Source organism: Heloderma suspectum, chromosome 3, assembly GCF_057233095.1.
Source record: "Heloderma suspectum isolate Gila_16-S chromosome 3, 16-S_ref, whole genome shotgun sequence".
Classification (NCBI taxonomy): domain Eukaryota; kingdom Metazoa; phylum Chordata; class Lepidosauria; order Squamata; family Helodermatidae; genus Heloderma; species Heloderma suspectum.
In genome coordinates, this window is record NC_139460.1 from 51,447,771 (window position 1) to 51,469,575 (window position 21,805).

The window sequence follows — 21,805 nt, forward strand, 5'->3', positions numbered from 1 at the left end:
TATAGGAATTGTACTGCAACAAACTTTCTTCCTTGTATTATATAACTGTCAGTAAAACCCACGGAGCTATTCCTGGAAGTAAGTTATGCAATAAGAACAAAACACCTGCTTTTGCTGCCTGCTCTGAAACAATCCAGTACATAATAATTAGCTGAAATCTCCTATGCACACACTGTTTTCTTGAGTCTAGGTGAGATTATATGAGGTGTGGGGGAGATTTAGTCACAGCTCAATTTTACAACATTGTGTCACACTTTAACTTGTTTTAATGCTCGGAAAAACAAGGGCTGTCAACAAAGTGTTTTTTCCATTGATTAAGCAAATTAATTTACATGCCCTTCAGGAATGAACCCCTCCCCTTGAGCTCTAGAAGTTACATCTCTGAATGGTAAGTGAATACATTTTGACTCTCATGCACATGCATGAAAATTAAGACTCTAAAATCCCCCTCCCAAATTCACCACCCTGTTTTGCGGGTAGCAATGTTGGGAAGATCATTTGGTGGTGAAAGGTGGGCAAAACCTCGTGGAAATGCTCCTTCTGATGGACACTCAAAAGTCCCCTTGACATGACATGACATTATTATGTAGCATTGTGGCAAGGGAACCTATGGACTTAAAAATGGTGGCCACCAACAGAACCATCATGAAAACAAGCAGCAGCAAAACAACAGCAGCAGTGAGCCAGGAGGAGATGCAATTTAGGGGATTTTTAACCTCCAAATTTTAACCAAAAGTTATCACTGGAGAACTTTTAGCCCAGTTCTAAATGAATGCACATGGATACAAAATGCTAGTCAACCATTTCTTTTCCATTCTGTTGCCTCCCACATTACCTGTACAGATAGTTAATTCTTACAGAATGTGTTCAGTTTGCATCTATTCTATTACAAGTGCATCTTCTGTGAGACTACATGTACTTAAGATTTTTTTTTTAAAGGAAACTGTTATGGTCTGTTTATTAACACACCCTGCTTCAGAAGTTACTGCTAGACAGGATACTACAGGGTAAATTCATACAGCAGAGTAAAAGAATGCATGCAATGATGCTTGGTGGGAGAACAGAGGTGTTACAAGTACACACGCATGTCCAAATTTTTTCAGTGAAATGTTGGGACAGTATGGTAGTCATCCACTGGTGTTAAATGTGAAAGTGTGCATGTGCAAACACTTGTGGCTGCTGCATATTTGGAGAGGTATGTCTCTGTGACAAAATCACAATGCTTGCCATGTGGATTCCATATTAGTGTTTATATGTGTTGGCTGTGTTAAATAGAACCCAGGTAAGTTAGGGTTAATTGTTTGGTAGTGAGTGAGTGAAAGGTGGGAGGGGTGTGTGTGTGTGTGTGTGTGCTGAGATTATAAAAGGCAGGAGCAGACAGTTGGTTAGACAGGGGTTGGAGATAGGGGAGACAGGGCCTTAGGGTTTGATGAAGCTACATCTAGATAGTGGGGTTGCGGGAATTGGAGTTAGAAGGGGCACAGCAGGCAGGGTTAGACTGAGCATTGAGTGACTAATTATAAAATATAACATATCTTGTATTAAATAAACTTTAATTTATTTGTTTTTAAATTATAAAATCCCACATCTAGTTCATCATTCTATGCTACCAATAGTGTTCATATTTCCTGGGCACTTCTCCTGGTTGGATAAAGGGAACCAATTAGACAGACTGGATGTCTCTTTGACCTGGTGAATTTAGGGGCTGAAGCTTGTGGGACAGTGAGGACAACTGTCACAAAGTGGCAGAAGGTGGACCTGAGGGAGGGTTACATTACATCACAGTCTCCTTTTCACACGGTGTGCATGTCGGTGGCACAACATAACTGCCAGGCAGTGTAAATGAGCTGCAGTCCCAGGTTAATTGAATGGGAAGACAGCAGTGGAAGTGGGAATAAGCAGCTACATTAAAGATGAGTCTACTTTAGACATATTTTTATTATTCTCTAGCTGCTCTTTGAAAAAGAACAGCTTTTCCTGTCATGTTTAATAAAAAGCAGCATAGTTTCTTGATATCTAAATACAGTCCCAACTCCACAGTTACAGTGCCAGTTCACTGCTCCTTGGAATGTCTGGGCTTGGAAAGAACTCCTGGCCTTCTTCTCATTCTCTGACAATAAACACATATTGAAACTGCAGCCTTACAAACAGAGTCCAGGCTCTCTGTGCTTGGGCTCACATGTTCCAGTGCTTCAGAAAGTACTACACTATAGAAACACTTTTTAAAAATACTTAAAATTGTGGCACATGAAAAGTTATCAGTTTTAAACAAGTAATTGTATGAGTTGCTGTTGCTTTTAGTCAGCTCTTTGAGGTCAAGACTTAAAAACACACTAAGAAAAATTGTCAGGTTATGTAATACAATGCAGAGCTGAAACAAATGTTGTGGAAATTTATACTGAAAACGATAAATGCCAAACTGGTGTGATTTTGCAAAAATCTAAAATAAACTGATGTCGAATTTTGCATCTCAAAATGTGGGCTTTGTCAATATATTCAAAACTTCAATTTGAATACAGATGTTACATGCAACTGTAGTTGCATCTAGTTTGGCCATAAGGGTATTTCTTCACTAGCACAAATCTGTGAGCTGTCTGTACATCAGGTGGCTGTGGATCTGGAACGCAGAAAGGATTGCTCTATGAATCAGTGTCAGTACATACTGTGTAGCAGGAGTTATTTGGACACTGCACTGACACATCCTGAACACGTACAATCTGCAAGAGGACGGGTCATTCTGCAACAGTGCAGACGCATCTTATTTATTTAACCTAAATTCCTACCTTGCACCTTCCCAAGGGTGTGTGGTGGGCAACAACTGTTAAAAACAAAACAAACATTCACAGTGTTTGTGCATACACAATGTTTGTAATACCCAATTCAATTAAAGTTAGCCCACACCTGCTGAATCTTGGCCACTGAATGACATCCCAGAGAGGTACCTTTTACAGGTCTTCCAGAAAAAAGAACATTTGCAGATTTTGATGGACTTCTAGGGGAAAGGTGTACCATAGTTGTGGGGCAGCCACTGAGAATACCTATCTACATGGCCCTTTTATATGAACTTTGCACACAGATGGTATATTCAAGAAGATGACCTAAGCTGAACTCAACAGTTGGGATGGTTTGAAAAACATAAAATGCTTTCTGCAGTATTTAAAGATCAAACTATTAAGGGCTTCATAGGTGAAAAACTACAGCCTGATTTGGGCCCAGAAGACAAGAGGGAGCCAATGCATGTGCTAGAGCATTGGTGTGACACACCATTTTGAATATGCAACCCTCACTTGGGAGTTGTCATGTTGTGTGAACTTGGCAAGCGTGAGTTATGCAAGAGTTAAATCCATGGTCTGTTTTAGGTTTATGCGAGGGTTATTTAAGCCTCGCATAACCCATGCTTGCTGGGTTTGCAGAACATGATAACCCCTGTGCGGGGTTGCACATTCAACCTGGCACCCATGGTTGTCATGACTTGTTGTGGGTTAAATAACCCATGACGAACTGTGGCATGTCATCCAGGTCCGAGCCTGGTCTCTCTGTCCCATGCCCCAGCTAGGAGGTGGGCCAATGCATTCTGGACAAACAAGATTCCAGACAGGCATCATGTGATGCCCATTGTAGAGCACATCCACCATAAGACAAAAATGGATCCAACTCTTTCAGACATAGTAAATAGCCATTGTCTTGCCACTCTCAGTCATTTCTACCCCCAGAGTTTGGAAAAGCTGTTAGTAAGACTGTGGGTGTCTGGCACTGTGGCACAACTTTGTTTTGACTAAGGGTTAGAAAAACATCTATCTATGATACTGAGGCTAGGAAAGCTAAACGAATGTTTATGGCCACACATTGCAGCTTTATGCGGTGTTTCTCCTGGGTTCAAAAAGATGGAAAAATATAGGAGTTATGGAGGGAGGTAAAACAAGCCAAACGTATAACTAGGAATGACCAGTCAGTCAAACTCTACTTCAGGCTTTTTTCCAGGCTCAAGGAAAAACAAAAGGAACAAAGCTAATGGAAGCTCATACTGTTCATGGATAGGGTTTTACTTCTGGTTCTTCCTAGTCTCTGAAGAAGCGCAACTTACTTATGCTGCAGTTTTTTCTCTACTACTACAGCACCATTTATAAAGTGGTGAGTTGTATAGGGGAAGTGAATATGGGGCCACAGGAGGTGACCAGGGACAGAACAGGAGAGGCCAAGGGATCAGAATGCTTATCGTCATGTGGCCCAAGGTAGGATTAAAAAAAAAGGGGGGGGGGAAGCATGGAAGTCCAAAAGAACAGAGATAATAGAGAGAACTGTGTGTGTATGTGTGTATAGAGTGAGGCCACCATATTACTGGAGTATAAAAGAGATAGCTACAGTGTATTTTGAAAGAGGAAAAAGTAAGGGAATTTCAAGGCAGAAAGGACTGGAATGATGCAGAAGGATGAAAACTTGTGAAAACAATATTGGTTGCATACAGTCAGAATGCTAAAACAGGATCCAGGGGAATATTGGCTTACCGTGAATGAGCTGTGTGCTGGTGCACGTAGGCTGTTCACTCCACTTGGCTCCTCCCATTAGTGTGAGCTGCTCAACAAACCAAAAAGGGTTTGTTGAGCATGTCACCTGAATCTGGGATCCTGTTTTGTTTCATCCCTCCAGAAGCCAGGATTGTAAATCAGCCTGATTCTTCATTTACAAATCCTGGCTTGTTTGGGAGTAGAAAGCCAGTATCTTGGGTTTGGAAGACATGCTAAAGAAACCAATCCACCTGCAGCACACGTCTTATTCACAGTAAGCCAGGATTCCCCAGAAACCTGGATTACCATCCTGTACATTCTGTATTCCTCAATATGGGGAGTATGGGAGAAAGAAATGTCACCATCTTAGGGGACAGCTACAGAAGTGGATCACTGCCTTGTTGTGGCGAAGGGGCTTGCGTAACTCAGTGAAGCCATAAGCTATGCCGTGCAGGGCCACCCAAGACAGACAGGTCATGGCAGAGTTCTGACAAAATGTGGTCCACTGGAGAAGGAAATGGCAACCCACTCCAGTATTCTTGCCAAGAAAACCCCATGGAACGTATCACAAGGCTAAAAGATATGACACCGGAAGATGAGCCCCTCAGGTCGGAAGGTGTCCAATATGCTACTGGGGAAGAGCAGAGGGTATTTCCAAGTAGCGCCAGAAAGAGTGAAGCGGCTGGGCCAAACCCGAAAGGACACTCAGCTGTGGATGTGTCTGGTGGTGAAAAGAGAATCTGATGCTGTAAAGAACAATATTGTTTAGGAACCTGGAATGTCAGATCAATGAATCAAGGTAAGCTGGAGGTGGTCAAACATGAGATGGCAAGATTGAACATCGACATCTTGGGAATCAGCGAACTAAAATGGACAAGCATGGGTGAATTTAATTCAGGTGACCATCATATCTACTATTGTGGGCAAGAATCCCTTAGAAGAAATGGAGTAGCACTCATAGTCAACAAAAGGGTGGGAAAAGCAGTACTGGGGTACAATCTTAAAAAGGATAGAATGATCTCAGTACGAATCCAAGGCAAACCATTCAACATCACAGTAATTCAAGTCTTTGCCCCAACCACTGATGCCGAAGAAGCTGAGGTTGATCGGTTCTATGAAGACCTACAACACCTTCTAGAACTAACACCAAAAAAAAGATGTCCTCTTCATCATAGGGGATTGGAATGCTAAAGTAGGAAGTCAAGAAATCACCGGGATAACAGGCAAGCATGGCCTTGGTGTACAAAATGAAGCAGGACAAAAGCTAATAGAGTTTTGCCAAGAGAACATGCTGATCATAGCAAACACTCTTTTCCAACAGCACAAGAGGCGACTCTACACATGGACGTCACCAGATGGTCAATATCGAAATCAGATTGATTATGTCCTTTGCAGCCAAAGATGGAGAAGCTCCATACAGTCAGTAAAAACAAGACCTGGAGCTGACTGTGGCTCAGATCATGAGCTGCTTCTTGCAAAATTTCGGCTTAAATTGAAGAACGTCGGGAAAACCACTAAACCGTTCAGGTATGACCTAAATCATATCCCTGATGAATATACAGTGGAGGTGAGGAATAGATTTCAGGGATTAGACCTGATAGACAGAGTGCCTGAGGAACTATGGACGAAGGTCCGTAACATTGTTCAGGAGGCAGCAACGAAATCCATCCCAAAGAAAAAGAAATGCAAGAAAGCAAAGTGGCTGTCTGATGAGGCTTTACAAGTAGCTCACGAAAGAAGGGAAGCGAAAAGCAAGGGAGAAAGGGGAAGATATACCCAACTGAATGCAGAGTTCCAGAGAATAGCAAGGAGAGACAAGAAGGCCTTCTTAAATGAACAATGCAAAGAAATCGAGGAAAACAACAGAATGGGAAAGACTAGAGATCTCTTCAAGAAAATCGGAGATCTCAAGGGAACGTTTTGTGCAAAGACGGGCATGATAAAGGACAAAGAAGGCAGGGACCTAACAGAAGCAGATGAGATTAAGAAGAGGTGGAAAGAATACACAGAAGAACTATACAGGAAAGATCTGAATGTCCCTGATAGCCATGATAGTGCGGTCACTGAACTTGAGCCGGACATCCTAGAGAGTGAAGTCAAGTGGGCCTTAGGAAGCATTAGTAACAACAAAGCTAGCGGAGATGACAGTATTCCAGCTGAGCTATTTAAAATCCTAAAGGATGATGCTGTTAAAGTGCTGCATTCAATATGCCAACAAATCTGGAACACTCAACTGTGGCCACAAGACTGGAAAAGGTCAGTTTACATTCCAATTCCAAAGAAGGGCAACGCCAAAGTGTGTTCAAACTACCGCACAATTGCGCTCATTTCACATGCCAGCAAGGTGATGCTCAAAATCCTACAAGCTAGGCTTCAGCAGTATGCGAACCGAGAACTACCAGAAGTACAAGCTGGGTTTAGAAGAGGCAGAGGAACTAGACATCAAATCGCCAACATTCGCTGCATCATGGAGAAAGCAAGAGAATTCCAGAAAAACGTCTATTTCTGCTTCATTGACTATGCTAAAGCCTTTGATTGTGTGGATCACAACAAACTGTGGCAAATTCTTAAAGTGATGGGAGTACCAGACCACCTTACCTGTCTCCTGAGAAACCTGTACGAGGGTCAAGAAGCAACAGTAAGAACCAGACATGGAACAACCGATTGGTTCAAAATTGGGAAAGGAGTACGACAAGGCTGCATATTGTCACCCTGCTTATTTAACTTATATGCAGAGTACATCATGAGAAAAGCCGAGTTGGATGAATCAGAGGTCGGAATTAAGATTGCTGGGAGAATTATCAACAACCTCCGATATGCAGACGATACCACCCTAATGGCAGAAAGCGAAGAGGATCTCAAGAGCCTCTTGTTGAAGGTGAAAGAGGAGAGTGCAAAAGCTGGTTTGAAACTCAACATTAAAAGAACTAAGATCATGGCATCTGGCCCTATCACTTCCTGGCATATAGAAGGGGAAGAAATGGAAGCAGTGACAGATTTTACTTTCTTGGGCTCCAAGATCACCGCAGACAGTGACTGTAGCCATGAAATTAAAAGACGCTTGCTCCTTGGGAGGAAAGCTATGGCAAACCTAGACAGCATAGTAAGAAGCAGAGACATCACCTTGCCGACAAAGGTCCGTCTAATCAAAGCTATGGTTTTCCCAGTAGTAATGTATGGCTGTGAGAGCTGGACTATAAGGAAGGCTGAGCGCTGAAGAATTGATGCTTTCGAACTGTGGTGCTGGAGAAGACTCTTACGAGTCCCCTGGACTGCAAGGAGGTCAAATCAGTCCATCCTAAAGGAAATCAACCCTGACTGCTCACTGGAAGGACAGATACTGAAGCTGAAGCTGAAATATTTTGGCCACCTAATGCGAAGAGAAAACTCCCTGGAAAAGACCCTGATGCTGGGAAAGACTGAAGGCAAAAGGAGAAGGGGACGGCAGAGGATGAGATGGCTAGATAGCATCACTGATGCAATGAATATGAACTTGAGCATGCTCCGGGAGAGAGCGCAGGACAGGAAGGCCTGGCGTGCTATGGTCCATGGGGTCACGAAGAGTAGGACACGACTGAACGACTGAACAACAACAACAGAAGCAGTAATAGAAGGACTGAACTGGGTTTCAGGCAGTGCAAAAAGATGCACTGGGCAGAAGAGAAGGGTCATGTACCAATTGGCATTCTAGAGACAACAGAAGGGGGAGAACAGGGGAAGGATTCAGTAAGAAGGATGAAGAGAATGGAGTTTGAGGGTGGTGGGGTCTGGGAATATGGACAGGGCCAAAGTAAACACGTACATTGCTGGAAGTCACCCAGATGGAGATCAGTGCAGTAAAGAAGAATGAGAAATGGTGGGGAGCGCAGAAGAGTATAATTATTAAGGAAAGCAGGTAAGCACTATTGCAGTAGTCACCACTGAACAAAAACCTGAGATAGAGCAGGTACTCATCTCCCTGATGCTGTGCTACAAGAGACAGAGAGAAAAATGTTCGTGTATGTCTTGTCTTACTCTGAATCAAAGTGAAACAGTTGCTTCCGACAACAGATTATAGAGGGCAACATAATTTTCCTGGTTCCAGTCTTTATCTGCATCATTTAAAAGGGGTAGGGGTGGGGGGACAAAAGAAAAGAACTCCAGTCCAGAGGAAAAATGCAGACACTATTTTGATTTTTTGCTTTAAGTGTGAAAATACGTAATGGCAGCACTCTGCTTTAGCTCTCACTGTCGGTGAGCACTGAATCATATCCAGTTTGAAATATCATTAGTACCCTCTGTCAAAACATAATACAACCAAGGAAGCAGTCATTACAAGACAGAAAAAGACACAGATACAGTGCACAGGGATTTCAAAGTCCCATGCTCTTTTAAACTCTGGTGCAGCCCAGTCCGATGAAATTAAGATTGCCTAAGCACTGCACTTACATGCACCTAACTCAGCATAGGACGCATGCAGCCTTATCATTACACATGATGTGTTACCTGAATGTCTAAGACGGAGAGCTGGCCACAAACTAATGGCAAACATGACCCACGCTGCCACAGAGGAGGAGTTCTATCAAAATATAGAGAAAAGAATATACACAGTGGGGTGGGGGAGTTAAGGAATCAGGGGTGGGGGATTCTCCTTCTCTGACCACATGAGATTATTCCTCCAAAGCACTTATATCTCTGGTGATGTATGATGTATAACACAGTAATTAGCACAAATGTTCTTAAAATGCACTACAATTGTGTGATTTAGGGCACAATCCTGGGTGGGCTGGGAATGCTGGGAGTTGCAGGACTTTTTTCTCTCTCTGAACATGCACAGGATTATTCCCTTAATCTTGAACAGAAAGCCTTTCAACCTTGCTGCAAATCTTGCTCCCGCCCTATTGAAATCTCATTGCCCCTCCCCAATTAAATTTGAAATAGCGTTCCAGACATCCTCACATACCTTTTCAAACAGCAATAATTTACTCCCACATTTACTTTAGCTGTAGGCCACCACACATGTAATGTTTCCACTGCCACTGGAGTGGGGTTATGCGACTTATTTTCTCCTATGCTTTACCATCAGGAAGAAAGAGGAGTGGCCATCCCACATTACAATGCATTGTGATTAAGGTGTGCTGCCTCCAGTATTTCTGCCCATTAGTAGTTATGCTTCACAAACTATCTTCTGTTTTGAAAGAGCAGTAAACTATAGCTGGATCTTCTTGTAGCAGCAATTTAACAATTTAACATTCAACTACAGACAGTCAAAGGCAAAGGGTCATGTTCAGCCATAAAGCAGCAGTAATCTGACATGGCAAACACATTCTGATTTTTTTTGAAATTGTTATGAAATTAGGTTTTTCCACTGATGGAACTGCTTCCATAAGTGGAACTGGGAGGGGGGCAATTACCCACCCCCTTCAACCCTCTGTGCGCTTTCAAAATCTGCTCCAGAGTGTTGGGGGTATAGGGGGGAGGACAAAAGGAGAAAGTCCCATTGTGCGAGTTGACTTCTGCTCACATAGCACTGGATTCCAACCTGATTCTGCAATCCCATGTGGATTCACTTGGGGAAAATCTCCTTGAAAGGCTTTCTTCTGAGAAACATGCTTAAGTTTGCACTGCAAGGCATATTAGCACAATAGATGCTGTAGATGCTGATAATCAGTTCAGTTCTCATTTTATTTCTCTATAACTTAACAGAAAGTTGGCCAAGCAGATTTCACCAAGATACATTTAATTTAAATTATGGATGCTTCGAAATGAGGCTTTTATTGTGAAATTGCCCTGCCTCAAAAATAGAATTTTACAGGAGATCCAGACAGTGTCATGTTCCATTTGTAACTCTCCGATGTTTTCCCACTACTTCTGATTTTTTTTCTTACCAGAAAAAGCCTCTTAAGGAGGAAAAGATGGAATTGGTGGACACAGTATTTTGACTGTTAGTGCTAGGAGCCCTCTGTCTGGAACCACTTTGACTTTTATCTTGTGGGATGCATTTTTTGTTATCCTTCAAATTATCCTTCAAAGTCACATTACTGAGTCTGAAACTGCTTATGCTCACATGCAAATGGCACACCCGCTGTCAAATATTAGTGTTATATCATTAAGAATGTATGATAGGAAAGAGAATCAAGACCAATAATATAGGAAGATGCCTAAAATGAACCCAGTGCCCTGCCCGGTGACCACAACATTTTGCTTTACAAATAACTTCTTTAGTGTTATATGGGAAGAAGTGTGTGGGAGGGGAAACTTGAGTAGACGTACTTTCCTTTCTCTGAAACCAGAAAATTTGTAAAGAAGAGAGGGGGCAAAACATTTCATCCAAGTGTGGAAAAGAATGAGTCCTTTTGTTTTGGAACATTGCTTTTAGTTTAACTTCATGTTTTTAACTGCTATTGTGGTTATGCAATCATTTTATAAGATCAGTTGTATTTTGTTTTTAAAGACTTATCTTTCCAGTGAATCCATTACTTACATATACATACCCTAACCTACTGGCAGAATTTATTTGTAGTGATGACCAATGGCAGCCATGCAGCTGGATCCCTTATACCAATGGTGGGCAACACATGGCTCTCCAGATGTTTGACTGTTAACTCCCATTAACCCTAGCCAGCATAGCCAATAGTGGGGAATGATGGGAGTTGCAGTCCAACAGCATTTGGAGGGCCACAAGTTGCCCACCCCTGCCTTATACACAATAGATAGGCAGGGATCCAAAGAGTTACATTAGGCCAGTCCATGGACTTGCCCTGGCTCAGTAAGATTTTTATATGTTTTTCTTTGAATAGTAGACCTCCATGCCATATCACAAAATCCCCTCAGTTTTGAAAGTCATTTGACATGTGGGAAGGGTGGGTGCTATTCAAGAAGCACTTTGCCAAAACTCCCTTGAGTGCACAGAACGAGTTGCACAGTTCTTTGATTGCAACATCAAAGGGTTCCTTGTCATAGCTTCTGGAACACTGCTTATCAGAATAACGCTTTAGGGTTCTAATTTCTTAAGAAATGATTAGGCTATGAGCCAAAGGCCTAAACAAACAAGCCTCTTTCCATCCACACTGTATATACTCCATAACATGTTTCTTTCTTGCTATTCTAATTAACACACATATTTTCATGTGGAAACATACTACATTCAAGAAGGCAAAAATACATTGAGCATACAATGTCACTTTTTGATTTTTATGAAACATATTCTTAAGATGCTTACATTATACTGAACACCGGCTATAGGTGGAAAGGGAATGGGCTGTGAAGCTTAAAAAGAAAAATGACTTACCCACAGAACGAATCGCTGCAGGAACTGACAAGAAATCAGAATAAAAGAAGAGATGATTGAAACACCGCTTCCTACCTCTTAAAATGTATTGTAAAATATAGAGCAATGTAGATACTCACCCGCCCACTGCTTCTTTAGCATAGGACAGTTTCTAGAAAGATAGAAAACCAAATTCTAGGTAAGGACCTGCATTTCATAAATTTAAAAGTTATATTTTTGCACCCCTGATTATACCAGTCCCATTATTTTCTAGTGCAGGAGAGCCTACAGAAAGAAAGTCTGTTGCACAGATATACATCCATATTTTGTTCAGGGTAACAGGAAAACATCAGTCAATATAATATCAATATTACAAAAATTACATGGCCACATTTCTGGGGACTATTATTTGGATTTGATATTAAATGGTGGTTTACCACATTACCTGCTGGTTAGAGACAGATTTGTGTTCTTTAGATCACTTGTGAAAGTACATGTGGCCTAATTAATGACATCAATCTCTGTCCAAGCTTTTCAAAAATCACCAGCAAAACTCTTAAAGAATCTGGCTTGTTGACTACAGAACACCTCAAGCACCAGACTGGGGATTCTTAAACTAAATAGCAGAATTGGTCATCAACATTTGAAACGCTGGCCTGTATCATCTTTTGCAGGTTAAAATAAATTTGATACGGAGTCTAAAAAAGAAACATTTGGTTCATTCATAATATGAATATCTTGATTATCTTTTCTTTACACATTGAGGAAGTTAAATAATTTATTCGGCAATGGAGGATGAATTCTACAATCTGTTTGTTTCCTTAAAACCATTGAAATAAACTTAATCTCTTGCTACAATTCCCCTTTTTCAAACAGTTCTAAGGAAAGGGCTTCACCATTATGTAACATCTAGGACAGTCTTCTGTGGAAGAATTAATATGTTTCGAGTGCAGGATATGGAATGTGAAATATGCCTAGAATAAGAAAATATCTGATTTTGGAAAACAGGCATTTTCTAAACGGCGACTTTAAAAATGGCAATACCTACTTGTAATAATTGGCAAGCATTTAAAAACAATTATTGGATCTAATTATTACATTACGAATGCAAAACGATTAAAACTTTTCTGTAAACAAAATAATTAAATTATTTAAACAAGCTTTCCCTGACTAGCCACCCACAGTTTTAATGGTACAATCTGATTTTAAAGGTTTTGATCCTATATTATCATTAGTAGCCTTTTATTGTTCACTGCTTGTTTTATTGATGCAGAGCAGTATATAAACTGTGTATGCATAAATAAATACAAAAATAAAATTTAATGCCTTTTACCTATAAGGCGGGCAACTGTGGGAGGTCTGAGGGCCATTTCTGACTCCCCCTGCTCTGACAGCATACATGGGCCACATCTCCTCTGTGGGGCACAAATTATTTTCTGTAAATGGTATCCGTAGCAGTTGTGGAATACCCAAAGGGTCAAGGTTAGCTTGTGTCCAAGCTAAATTTAACACTTTGGGTGTTCTGCAGTAGCTACAGAGTGCTGAAAGGATCAAATTTAGATTGGAAACAAGCTAATTTTGTCCCTTTGGATGCTCTGTAGCCACTATGGACGTCTTTTGTCAAAACTCCCCCAATTTGGGGGGCCAGCAGAGGGTGGCAGGGGGTAGCAGTGGGAGGGGGGGGTACATGTGGCCCATGGTGGAGACAGGCAGCAACAACAGTGGTTGGACAGCAAGCAGTGCTGGATAATGGGTACACTTATGCACCACCATCCAAAGCTGAACTTCCCTGTGGAACAACCATAGTTTACATTCACAACTCAGATAAACATCATTTGTGCCATAAATTAGAGAATTTTAGAGAAATGTTCAGATTCCAAATCTGGAGGGCACATCTAGGTAACTATTTTTTACTGAGTTTAATGTTTCTTCACAAATGCATTAGTATATAATCCTGAGCGTTTAAAAGATGTTTTTCTATTTCATGTTAATTTTTATGTTTGACTAGAAGGAAATTCTAGACAATTCTATTGAAATGAATAGGATTTTAGATTCAGGTGCCAGGCAGTCGATTCTGCTCTGTTTTTTAAAGGTAATAACTCCACTTTTAAGAAAATGGACACCAGCTATTTGAGAGTATCAGGGCAGCCATCACAGGTGCTGTATCTTCTGACATATGTATCATTATATACTCCGGGGCTCAGGCTTAAGTGAGCAAAGGGTGGAGCAATCTAACATTTTAATTTAATGACATTTTAATCCATTTTGCTGGGTGAGGGTTCTTTTTTGTTTGTTTTCATTACCTGCCCCAAGTGTTCAGAAGGGAGCAGGCAAGCAATCTAAATTAAAATATACACATTGCCAATAAGAAACCAAACAGCAATGACATCAGTGACCATGTTCCAGTGAATTTTGATGACACAGCAGACACACAGCCAGTTTAATAGGAATACTAGTCAACATGTGCATATAGGCATGGTTCATTGGATCCAAGCCATTTATTTATAACATGGGAGAAATAATAAAGGATGTCACTAATGCTGCAACATTTAAGGAGAAGAGATGCAGCGTTTTTTGCCAAATAAAAGGTGGGCTCCACTCCAATAAAAATACCTTAATCCTGTGCTAAGTAATAGGAAGGAAACTAGCAATAATATTTTGTAGGTGTCCGCTTTTTATTTAAGAAGGCAGTTTTATCAGTTCATATTCAGTTTGTATTCAATGCTACCTTAAGGAGCCTGTGACTGACCGATGCCAGCTAACAGATGAGTCCATGAGACTCAGATAAGTGCCGACACTGCCAGTTTATACAGTCTCCAGCAGTCTGTAAAAATGTTGCTTGACTATAAAATGGAATTTTGAAATTTTTGACAGTGGAGGAGCAGAGATGGTAGTTAATATCAGAGAATCATGACAGATGACAGAGGGCGTGCATTATCCAGCTACAACAACAGAAGGGTGAAGCAAATGAAGGAATACCAGATTTTTCATGGAATTGGCATGGCTCTGCACAAGCCTCCACGAAGGACTGCACTGCACCATTATCAGATGCTGACAGAAACATACTTCCAGGTGGGATGGGAGGATTGGAAGTGAATGTCATCAGACTGGCAGGGGCTGCTTAACCAATAAGAGAGGCTCTACTCCCCTTTCTCCTGCCCCCCTGGTTAGGTGATGATGCAAAGGATTGAAGCTGGCATGTCCTGAAAAGCCTTGAACCAAACAGGAGAGACCCGCAGCTTTGGAAGTAGCGCTTCACAGCCATTAGGGGAGTTACTATGCCTTTCACCAGATGAATACATGATGTAACCTGGGTGTACTTAGTGTTTTTGGCTTAATGGCAATCTCAGTAAATTCAGGAACAAGTCTCATTGGCCACAATGGGCGTTTCTTCTGAACAGACTTCCCGGACCTATGCCCAATTCTGCCCTTTTTTCCCCTTTTCCTCTAAATACTGGGCTTCCGCATTAGCAGGCACCCCTGAATAAATGTGCTATCATGCGATAATGAAAACGCATGATAGTGCACTTTCGGGAATAAGACTCATTGACTACAACAGGAGTTACCAGGACTAATCCGCTATCGCACGATAGCACAAATGAATGTTAGTGCTATTTTGCAATTGAGTGATAGTGAGACACTGACATAGGGGTATGCGTATTGATGGAAGAAATAAGTAACAGTGTTATAATGAGATAGCGAGAGTGTCAGGATTCCATTTGCCCCCACTGAACTACAAACGCCGAATCAAACACGGGCAAGAGGCTTCAATTGACAGCTTTTAATCCATTACTTCAAAGGGTCATACAGATGCAAATTCTCAGTGACTCTCAGTCTGCAAGGAAATGCCTTCACGGGTTCAAAAGATAGCTACGAAAGTTGCCCACCATTTGAAAGAAAGGCAGTCTCACTAGCCTAACTTAAGGGGTGGGGGGGGGAGGTCTCTGTCTCTCTTGTGAGGCTTCTAAGCACAGCTGTTCACGCAGGGCCAATCGGGTAGACCGTCTAAGTTCCGCCCCGGCCTTCTCTCTCTTGGCTCTGCGCCTGGCGTCTATTAATTCAGACTCCCCAAACCCCACCTCTCCCTGTTCGCTCTCTCTCATGGGGGGGTGGGGGTGAAGAGGGACCCTCCTCCTCCAGCTGGACCTTTGAAACCTGAGCAGCCTGCCTAGCCATGTCTGGACTAGCCTGGGAAAATACTTCCCCCATGTCTGGCAGTTCTTCTTCAGAATCTGAACTACTATCCCACTCCCTGCACTCAGAAACACTCCTGACATTAGGGGGGTTAGAGGTGCTGCTAGAGAACTGGGGCTTTTTTCACTGTCGAGTAGGGATGTCAGAGAATTCCGCCACGGATCTCGGTGAGGCTGAATGCCAGTGCATTCAGGCCCCCGAAATCCATGGTGGAACGAAGCCCCCCCCCGCCCCCTCACCCTGCGAAATCGGCCCAGAACGGAGCACCTACCTGCTGCCGTCCGCTCTGACTTGCGAATGGCGGCCGCGTCTGCAGCTGCCATTCGCTTCTTCCATATAGCCGTGATAGGCTACATAAATACTTACGTAGCCTATCACGGCTAACACAGGGACGCCATTTGCGTCCCTGAGGAAGCCATGATAGGCTACGTAAGTATTTACGTAGCCTATCATGGCTTAACTAAGGAAACGCAAATGACGGCGGCTATGGCGGCCGCCATTTGCGTTCCTTTTTTTTTTGCCGTAATAGCCTACATAAATATTTATGTAGGCTAAAATGGCAAAAAAAAAAAAAAAGGAACGCAAATGGCGGCCGCCGTCATTTGCGTTCGCTGTTGTGTGTTTTTTTGCCGTGATAGGCTATGGAAATATTTACGTAGCCTATCATGGCAAAATACAGGGACACAAATGGCGGCTATGGCAGCTGCCATTTGCATCCCTGCAGGCTGCCCAGTGGCTGGATGTCCGGCTGCAGGTGGCCCCCGTCGGCGGCTCCGCACAATCTCCGCAGAGCAGAGTCGGCCAGAGAGAATGTCAGGGGGAGGGATGGAGCGCCTTCCCCCCACTGCGAATGTCACCCTTCGAAAAGGTAAGTGACTTTCGTACATCCCTACTGTCGAGTGACAGTGATGCCTCCTAAATGCACAGCTGAGGATTCTGCAGTAACTACCTCTAGAACTGCAATCTGGCCGGGAACTTGACCCTACAGCTCTTTTAGTAGTGTAAGCCTAGCCCCTGATAGAGTAATTGCTTTAAATGTCCAACATTGATACAGTTGGTGGCTGGTGAATGGGAAGTGCTTACTTCTGGTTCACGACATAGTGCTAAAGTGCTGTTTTGGTTTAATCCTTTACTTTAAAAAAAAAAGAACTCTGGTGGCCAGCGGGGAAATGGCAGAAACATTAGGGAAAGGCAGGTGGGGAAAACACTGGGGAAACACCCCTTGACTGGGGTCACAGTGAAAGGCACAACTCTAGGCAGGGCTAACACACCGGAGTAAATGCAGCAGGTTGGTGTACACCACAACAGAAGTGCACACAAGCCGAATTAAGGAAAAGAATTGGACTATAAGCAGTCTCAGGAAATCTGATTTTTCCACGATAAGCTCCAGGGTGGCTGCTGGATGGCCACAACATCATGTATCCCTCATGAGCTCCACACACAGCCAGTTCAGAGTAAATCACTCGTGGAAACAGGCCCCAGGTGTCATGTGTTTAAGGCTTGAAAAATGCAGTTTCCCTTCAATTGAAATGTTACCTTGCTGACAGATATCCCATGGAACAATTGAGTACTAAACAAAAATCAACCAGAAAGGATCTGGATGGAGAAAAATAGTGTTGCAAAAAGCTATCCACTATTAGTTTAGCATTCACCAGGGCCCCATCTACATGGCACCGCTTTGACCCCCCACCCCGTCGCAATTGTGCAGCAATGCGTGTTCAAATCAGCATGCCCTGTGATACACTCGCGATGTGCTGTGCACTTCCCTAATAGACTCGCTGTGCCCCCTTTTTTTTTTGCCATTATACTGAAATGTGCAGCTGTGCAGTCCCATGAGTGTGGGGGTGTGACACTTCATTGGCTGTTTTATATTTGAGGGGCTCTGCTGTGTCTTTCCAACTCTTTTAAGGTAAAAATTGGTGTTTTGTGTTCCTTCATTTCCGCACCATCAGTCTGTCAGTTCCCCAGCCTGAGACTCTCACAATGGTTCACACTCACAAGCATGAGTGCTATCTACCTAGCCATCACTCCGAAATGGTGGCTGGAGTGATGTTGTTCCTCCCCAAGGCCCCCCTCCCCAGCCCTTGGGTACTGAATCCAAAAGCAATAGTTGCAAAGATATGTAGCTGCAAATATGTGCGGAAGTGTGATTAAATATGAAAACGCCCCTCCATGCCTCTGTAACTGCGCAGCTGCAGAGGGATGGGGGCAGTAAAGGGGTGTCACAGAGTGACGCAGGCTCACCTACAACACTCGCACTGCAAAATGCGAAGTCAGTTTGGGGCAGGGACAGATGGCTCACAAGCACAGGGAAACCCGTAGCAAATAAAAAACACTGCAACAAAACGATTCCTTGGAACTCTGCATTTTCCTGGCAAAAACCATGGATGGCTGCAAAGTTGTGACTGCGTCATCTATTATGAGAGACCTCGACTTGCGTCTGCCGCGGAATTAAAGCCGGGTGTAGATGGGCCCCAGTTCTTTAACAGCCATAGATAGCATTGCATTACAGGAGTTTCAGAAGAATAGGAATTACAGGTGTCTGATCTATGATTGCACCTTTAGTTTAAATAAACTGCTAATAAAAAGGGTAAAAATCAGAAATACCCTTGAACATGAGAGGCATTTGGGAAGTGCATATCTGACTTTACAACATCTTATTCCTACAGTAAGTTTGGATGGCCAGACAATATGAAAAATACTGTAATGAATGTATGTGTTTCATATAATTTTCTGAAGTGAAGACCGAATCCACTTTGATAAAATATCAGAGTACCAGTATTTCATACACTCTTTGAATGAGTACTTTGTAGCAGCCTATTAATTATCCATTTACCTACCCTATAGCCTTACAATTCCTCAGAACTGGATGGATATAGCAAACCCAAATAGTGAAACAACTATTTCCCCGAAACACTTTTCTTTCTAAATTGCTTAGGCAGCTGACCCGGTCAAGACCAGCAGGCTTAAAATAACACTTACCAGAAGTGTTTGGGCTTGACGGCCGATGTAAGTGTGCTGCCACCTGGATATTGTAGGATTAGGCACTCACTCCTGCTGTCTGGGCTTAGGACTCTGAGCAGGTGGCTTTCAGAAACATCCTGTGTAGAGTCAGAAATACTGATACTCCTCCCTGGGTTTGCTTTATGAACAAATACATTAGCAAATTTCATGGCACAAGATGCCTTGAATCAGGAGAAGATGGGTGAATCCTATTATCTCTGTCTTTCAAGGTTTTTTCTGCAAGTAGAACAGTTTTCATATGTTGCCGACACAGACTGAATGCCATGAACATGTGTTATAGTACCTTTCCTCCCTTTAAAACTGGTGGTTGAATCAAACCCATTTTTAAAAACTAGACACATGTTTAGTGAATGTCTTGTGATGTTAATGTCTAGTTCATGTCTTAAGTGGCCAAACAAAATTTTGTTCAGACACTAATATTCAAGGGAGGCATCTCAAATAAATGGAAAACACTGAACAGGTGACTTAAACTGGGGCCTTCTTTGCTTGGCTAAAATTTACAGTAGCAATGTGAGATTCACAAGAAGCCTTGCCTTGGTATCGGTACTTCGTACTTTCTGCTGACACACCTGCCTCATCCAGCCTCTCCCTTTTGAAATCACCTTTTGTAGTCCACATGGTGAAATAATAAGCGACTCTTCTCTGTGAAGCAACAAAATTATTTTGACTCATTCCTAGCAGAGTCAATTGCTTTCAGCAGTTTGACAGGTTTCAGGCCAAAATTGACACCAGAGTTTAATATCCAAGGGCATTTTCCCAGGGTATTAACATAGCCTAGGCATTCCCTCCCTTACACCAACATGTGCACAGAGCTTCCTTCCCTGCAACAGATTCCCCTATTCTCTTCAATGGCCACATGCACAGGAGTGTGTGGGGGGGGGGGCTGCCCACTCCACTGAAAGGATCTGTATGTATACTTCACAGCAGCTCTGATTTGGGAACAGGAATATAGTCTTGATGTTCCCTTTATTTATTTATTTACAATATTTATATGCCACTCCATATGTAGAACAGATTTTGAAGCAGTGCACACAAAAAACAAAACAATAAAAGAATAAAAGGATTAAAACACCACATTAAAATTATACTTGTTCTTAAAAACTCACAATGCCAATAAAAACCTTAACTGGCCAATTAACGAATGCCTCCTGGAACAGTGGTGTTTTCAGGAGGTGCCGAAAACAATGCAGCATTGGTGTCTGCCTGACCTCCAGGGGCAGGGAATTCCAAAGAAAGGGGGCCACCACATTGAAGGCTATTTTCCTGGTGTACTCCAATTGGGCCATAGGTCCATGTGGAACCACCAGGAGCAAGCCCTCCAACAGCCTCAGTGACTGGGCAGGTTGGTAAGGGAGAAAGTGCTGTCTCAGATATCCTGGTCCCAAGTTGTTTAGGGCTTTGTACACAAGTACTAAAACCTTAAACCTGGCCCGGGAGTGAATAGGTACCCAGTGCAGTTCCCTCAGTAAAGGAGTTACATGCTGGTGTCAGGGTTGTATCTGAGCCCATAGAGTAGGCTGACCATATTTCCATGAGACAAAAATGGGATATGGGGAGGACAAAAACAGGACGGATCAAACTGAATGTAGGGCAGAAAGAATCTAGATGGGCAGAATGATGGTAGACATAACAGTAAGACTCACTCTCCTGGCTCCCACATGCTGAATGGGGCTTAGTGACCGCCTCTCAAATTCCCCGCCACTGCAGACAAGCAAGGGGGCGGCATCTGATGGTCGCTAGCTCAAGAAGCCTGGCCCTGACTGGATAACGTAAATGGAACTTCCTCTTTCGTCACACTAGTAGTTTTACTGCACGCATTGATTAGCATAGAGCCTTATGAGAAACGCATTCAGTTTTTTACAAAAAATTAAAAATGGGACAAAATTGACATTTATATTAAAACAACAGGACGGTCGGGAAATATGAAAAGAAACGGTCCTGTCCCGTTTAAAACGTTACGTATGGTCAGCCTACCATAGAGTCCCAAAGCAGCTCTGATTCTGAGGAAGAGAGGCAACTTGTGGGGGAGGAACTTCCTCAGGCTTCACAGGCACAGCTGGAGGGGGAGCCCCCCCTTTTCACATTCCTGGGAGTGAGAGCGAACAAGGTGCAGAAAGGGAAGGACGACCTGAACTTTTAGACATGAGGCACAGGCACAAGCGAGAGATCGCAGGGGCCGAGTTTTGGCGCTCAGCCCGATTGGCTCGACATAAACATCTGCGCCCAGAAGCATCGCAGGAGAGGGGGAGATCTTCCCCTCCCACCCCTTTAAGTTCAGAGAGTTGTCGCCCTTTTCCCAAATGGAGCTCAACTGATGTACTTTCCCTTTGAACCCTAGATGGCTGTTCCTTTGTAGTTCTTTGAGTCTCTAGCAATTACCATCTGTATGCCTCATTAGGGTAAATGGAATTAAAGCCTTGGAAAGCAGCCCTTTTGTCTGAGTGTTGATTTGGCTATTGGAGTATTCAGTAGGCAACAGGAGAACCTTGACAGCTGGAAAGGGGAAGCTCCCGACAACAGCCGAGCTGCTGTGTTGTGCACTAGCTCCAGCTTCCAGAGTAGCCTTAAGGGCAGCCCCACAGAGAGCGCATCGCAGTAATCCAGACTTGAGGTTACTACTACCTGTACCACTGTGGCCAAACTATCCCTGTCCAGGAGAGGCCATAGTTGGCGAACCAGCCAAAGCTGGTAAAAGGTGCTCTGAGCTGCCACGGCCACTTGGGCTTCTGGCGACAATGGTGGATCTAGGAGTACCCCCAATCTACGGACCTGACCTTTCAGAGGGAGTGCAACCCCATCCAGAACATGCAGAGAGCCCATCTCCCAGACTCAG

The 21,805-nt window shown here is 43.1% G+C and overlaps 1 protein-coding gene across 1 annotated transcript in view; it reads right to left on the reverse strand.

Annotated features, from left to right (window-relative positions):
- The window catches only part of IMPG2 (interphotoreceptor matrix proteoglycan 2), a 90,708-nt gene that overhangs the window by 46,519 nt on the left and 22,384 nt on the right, over nt 1–21,805 (reverse strand). Inside the window, exons 4-5 of the mRNA XM_084843210.1 lie at nt 11,895–11,926; nt 11,776–11,799 (exon numbers count right to left, since the gene is read on the reverse strand). Of these exons, the coding sequence (XP_084699336.1) occupies nt 11,776–11,799; nt 11,895–11,926 (56 nt within the window). The remainder of the gene's footprint in view (nt 1–11,775; nt 11,800–11,894; nt 11,927–21,805) is intronic.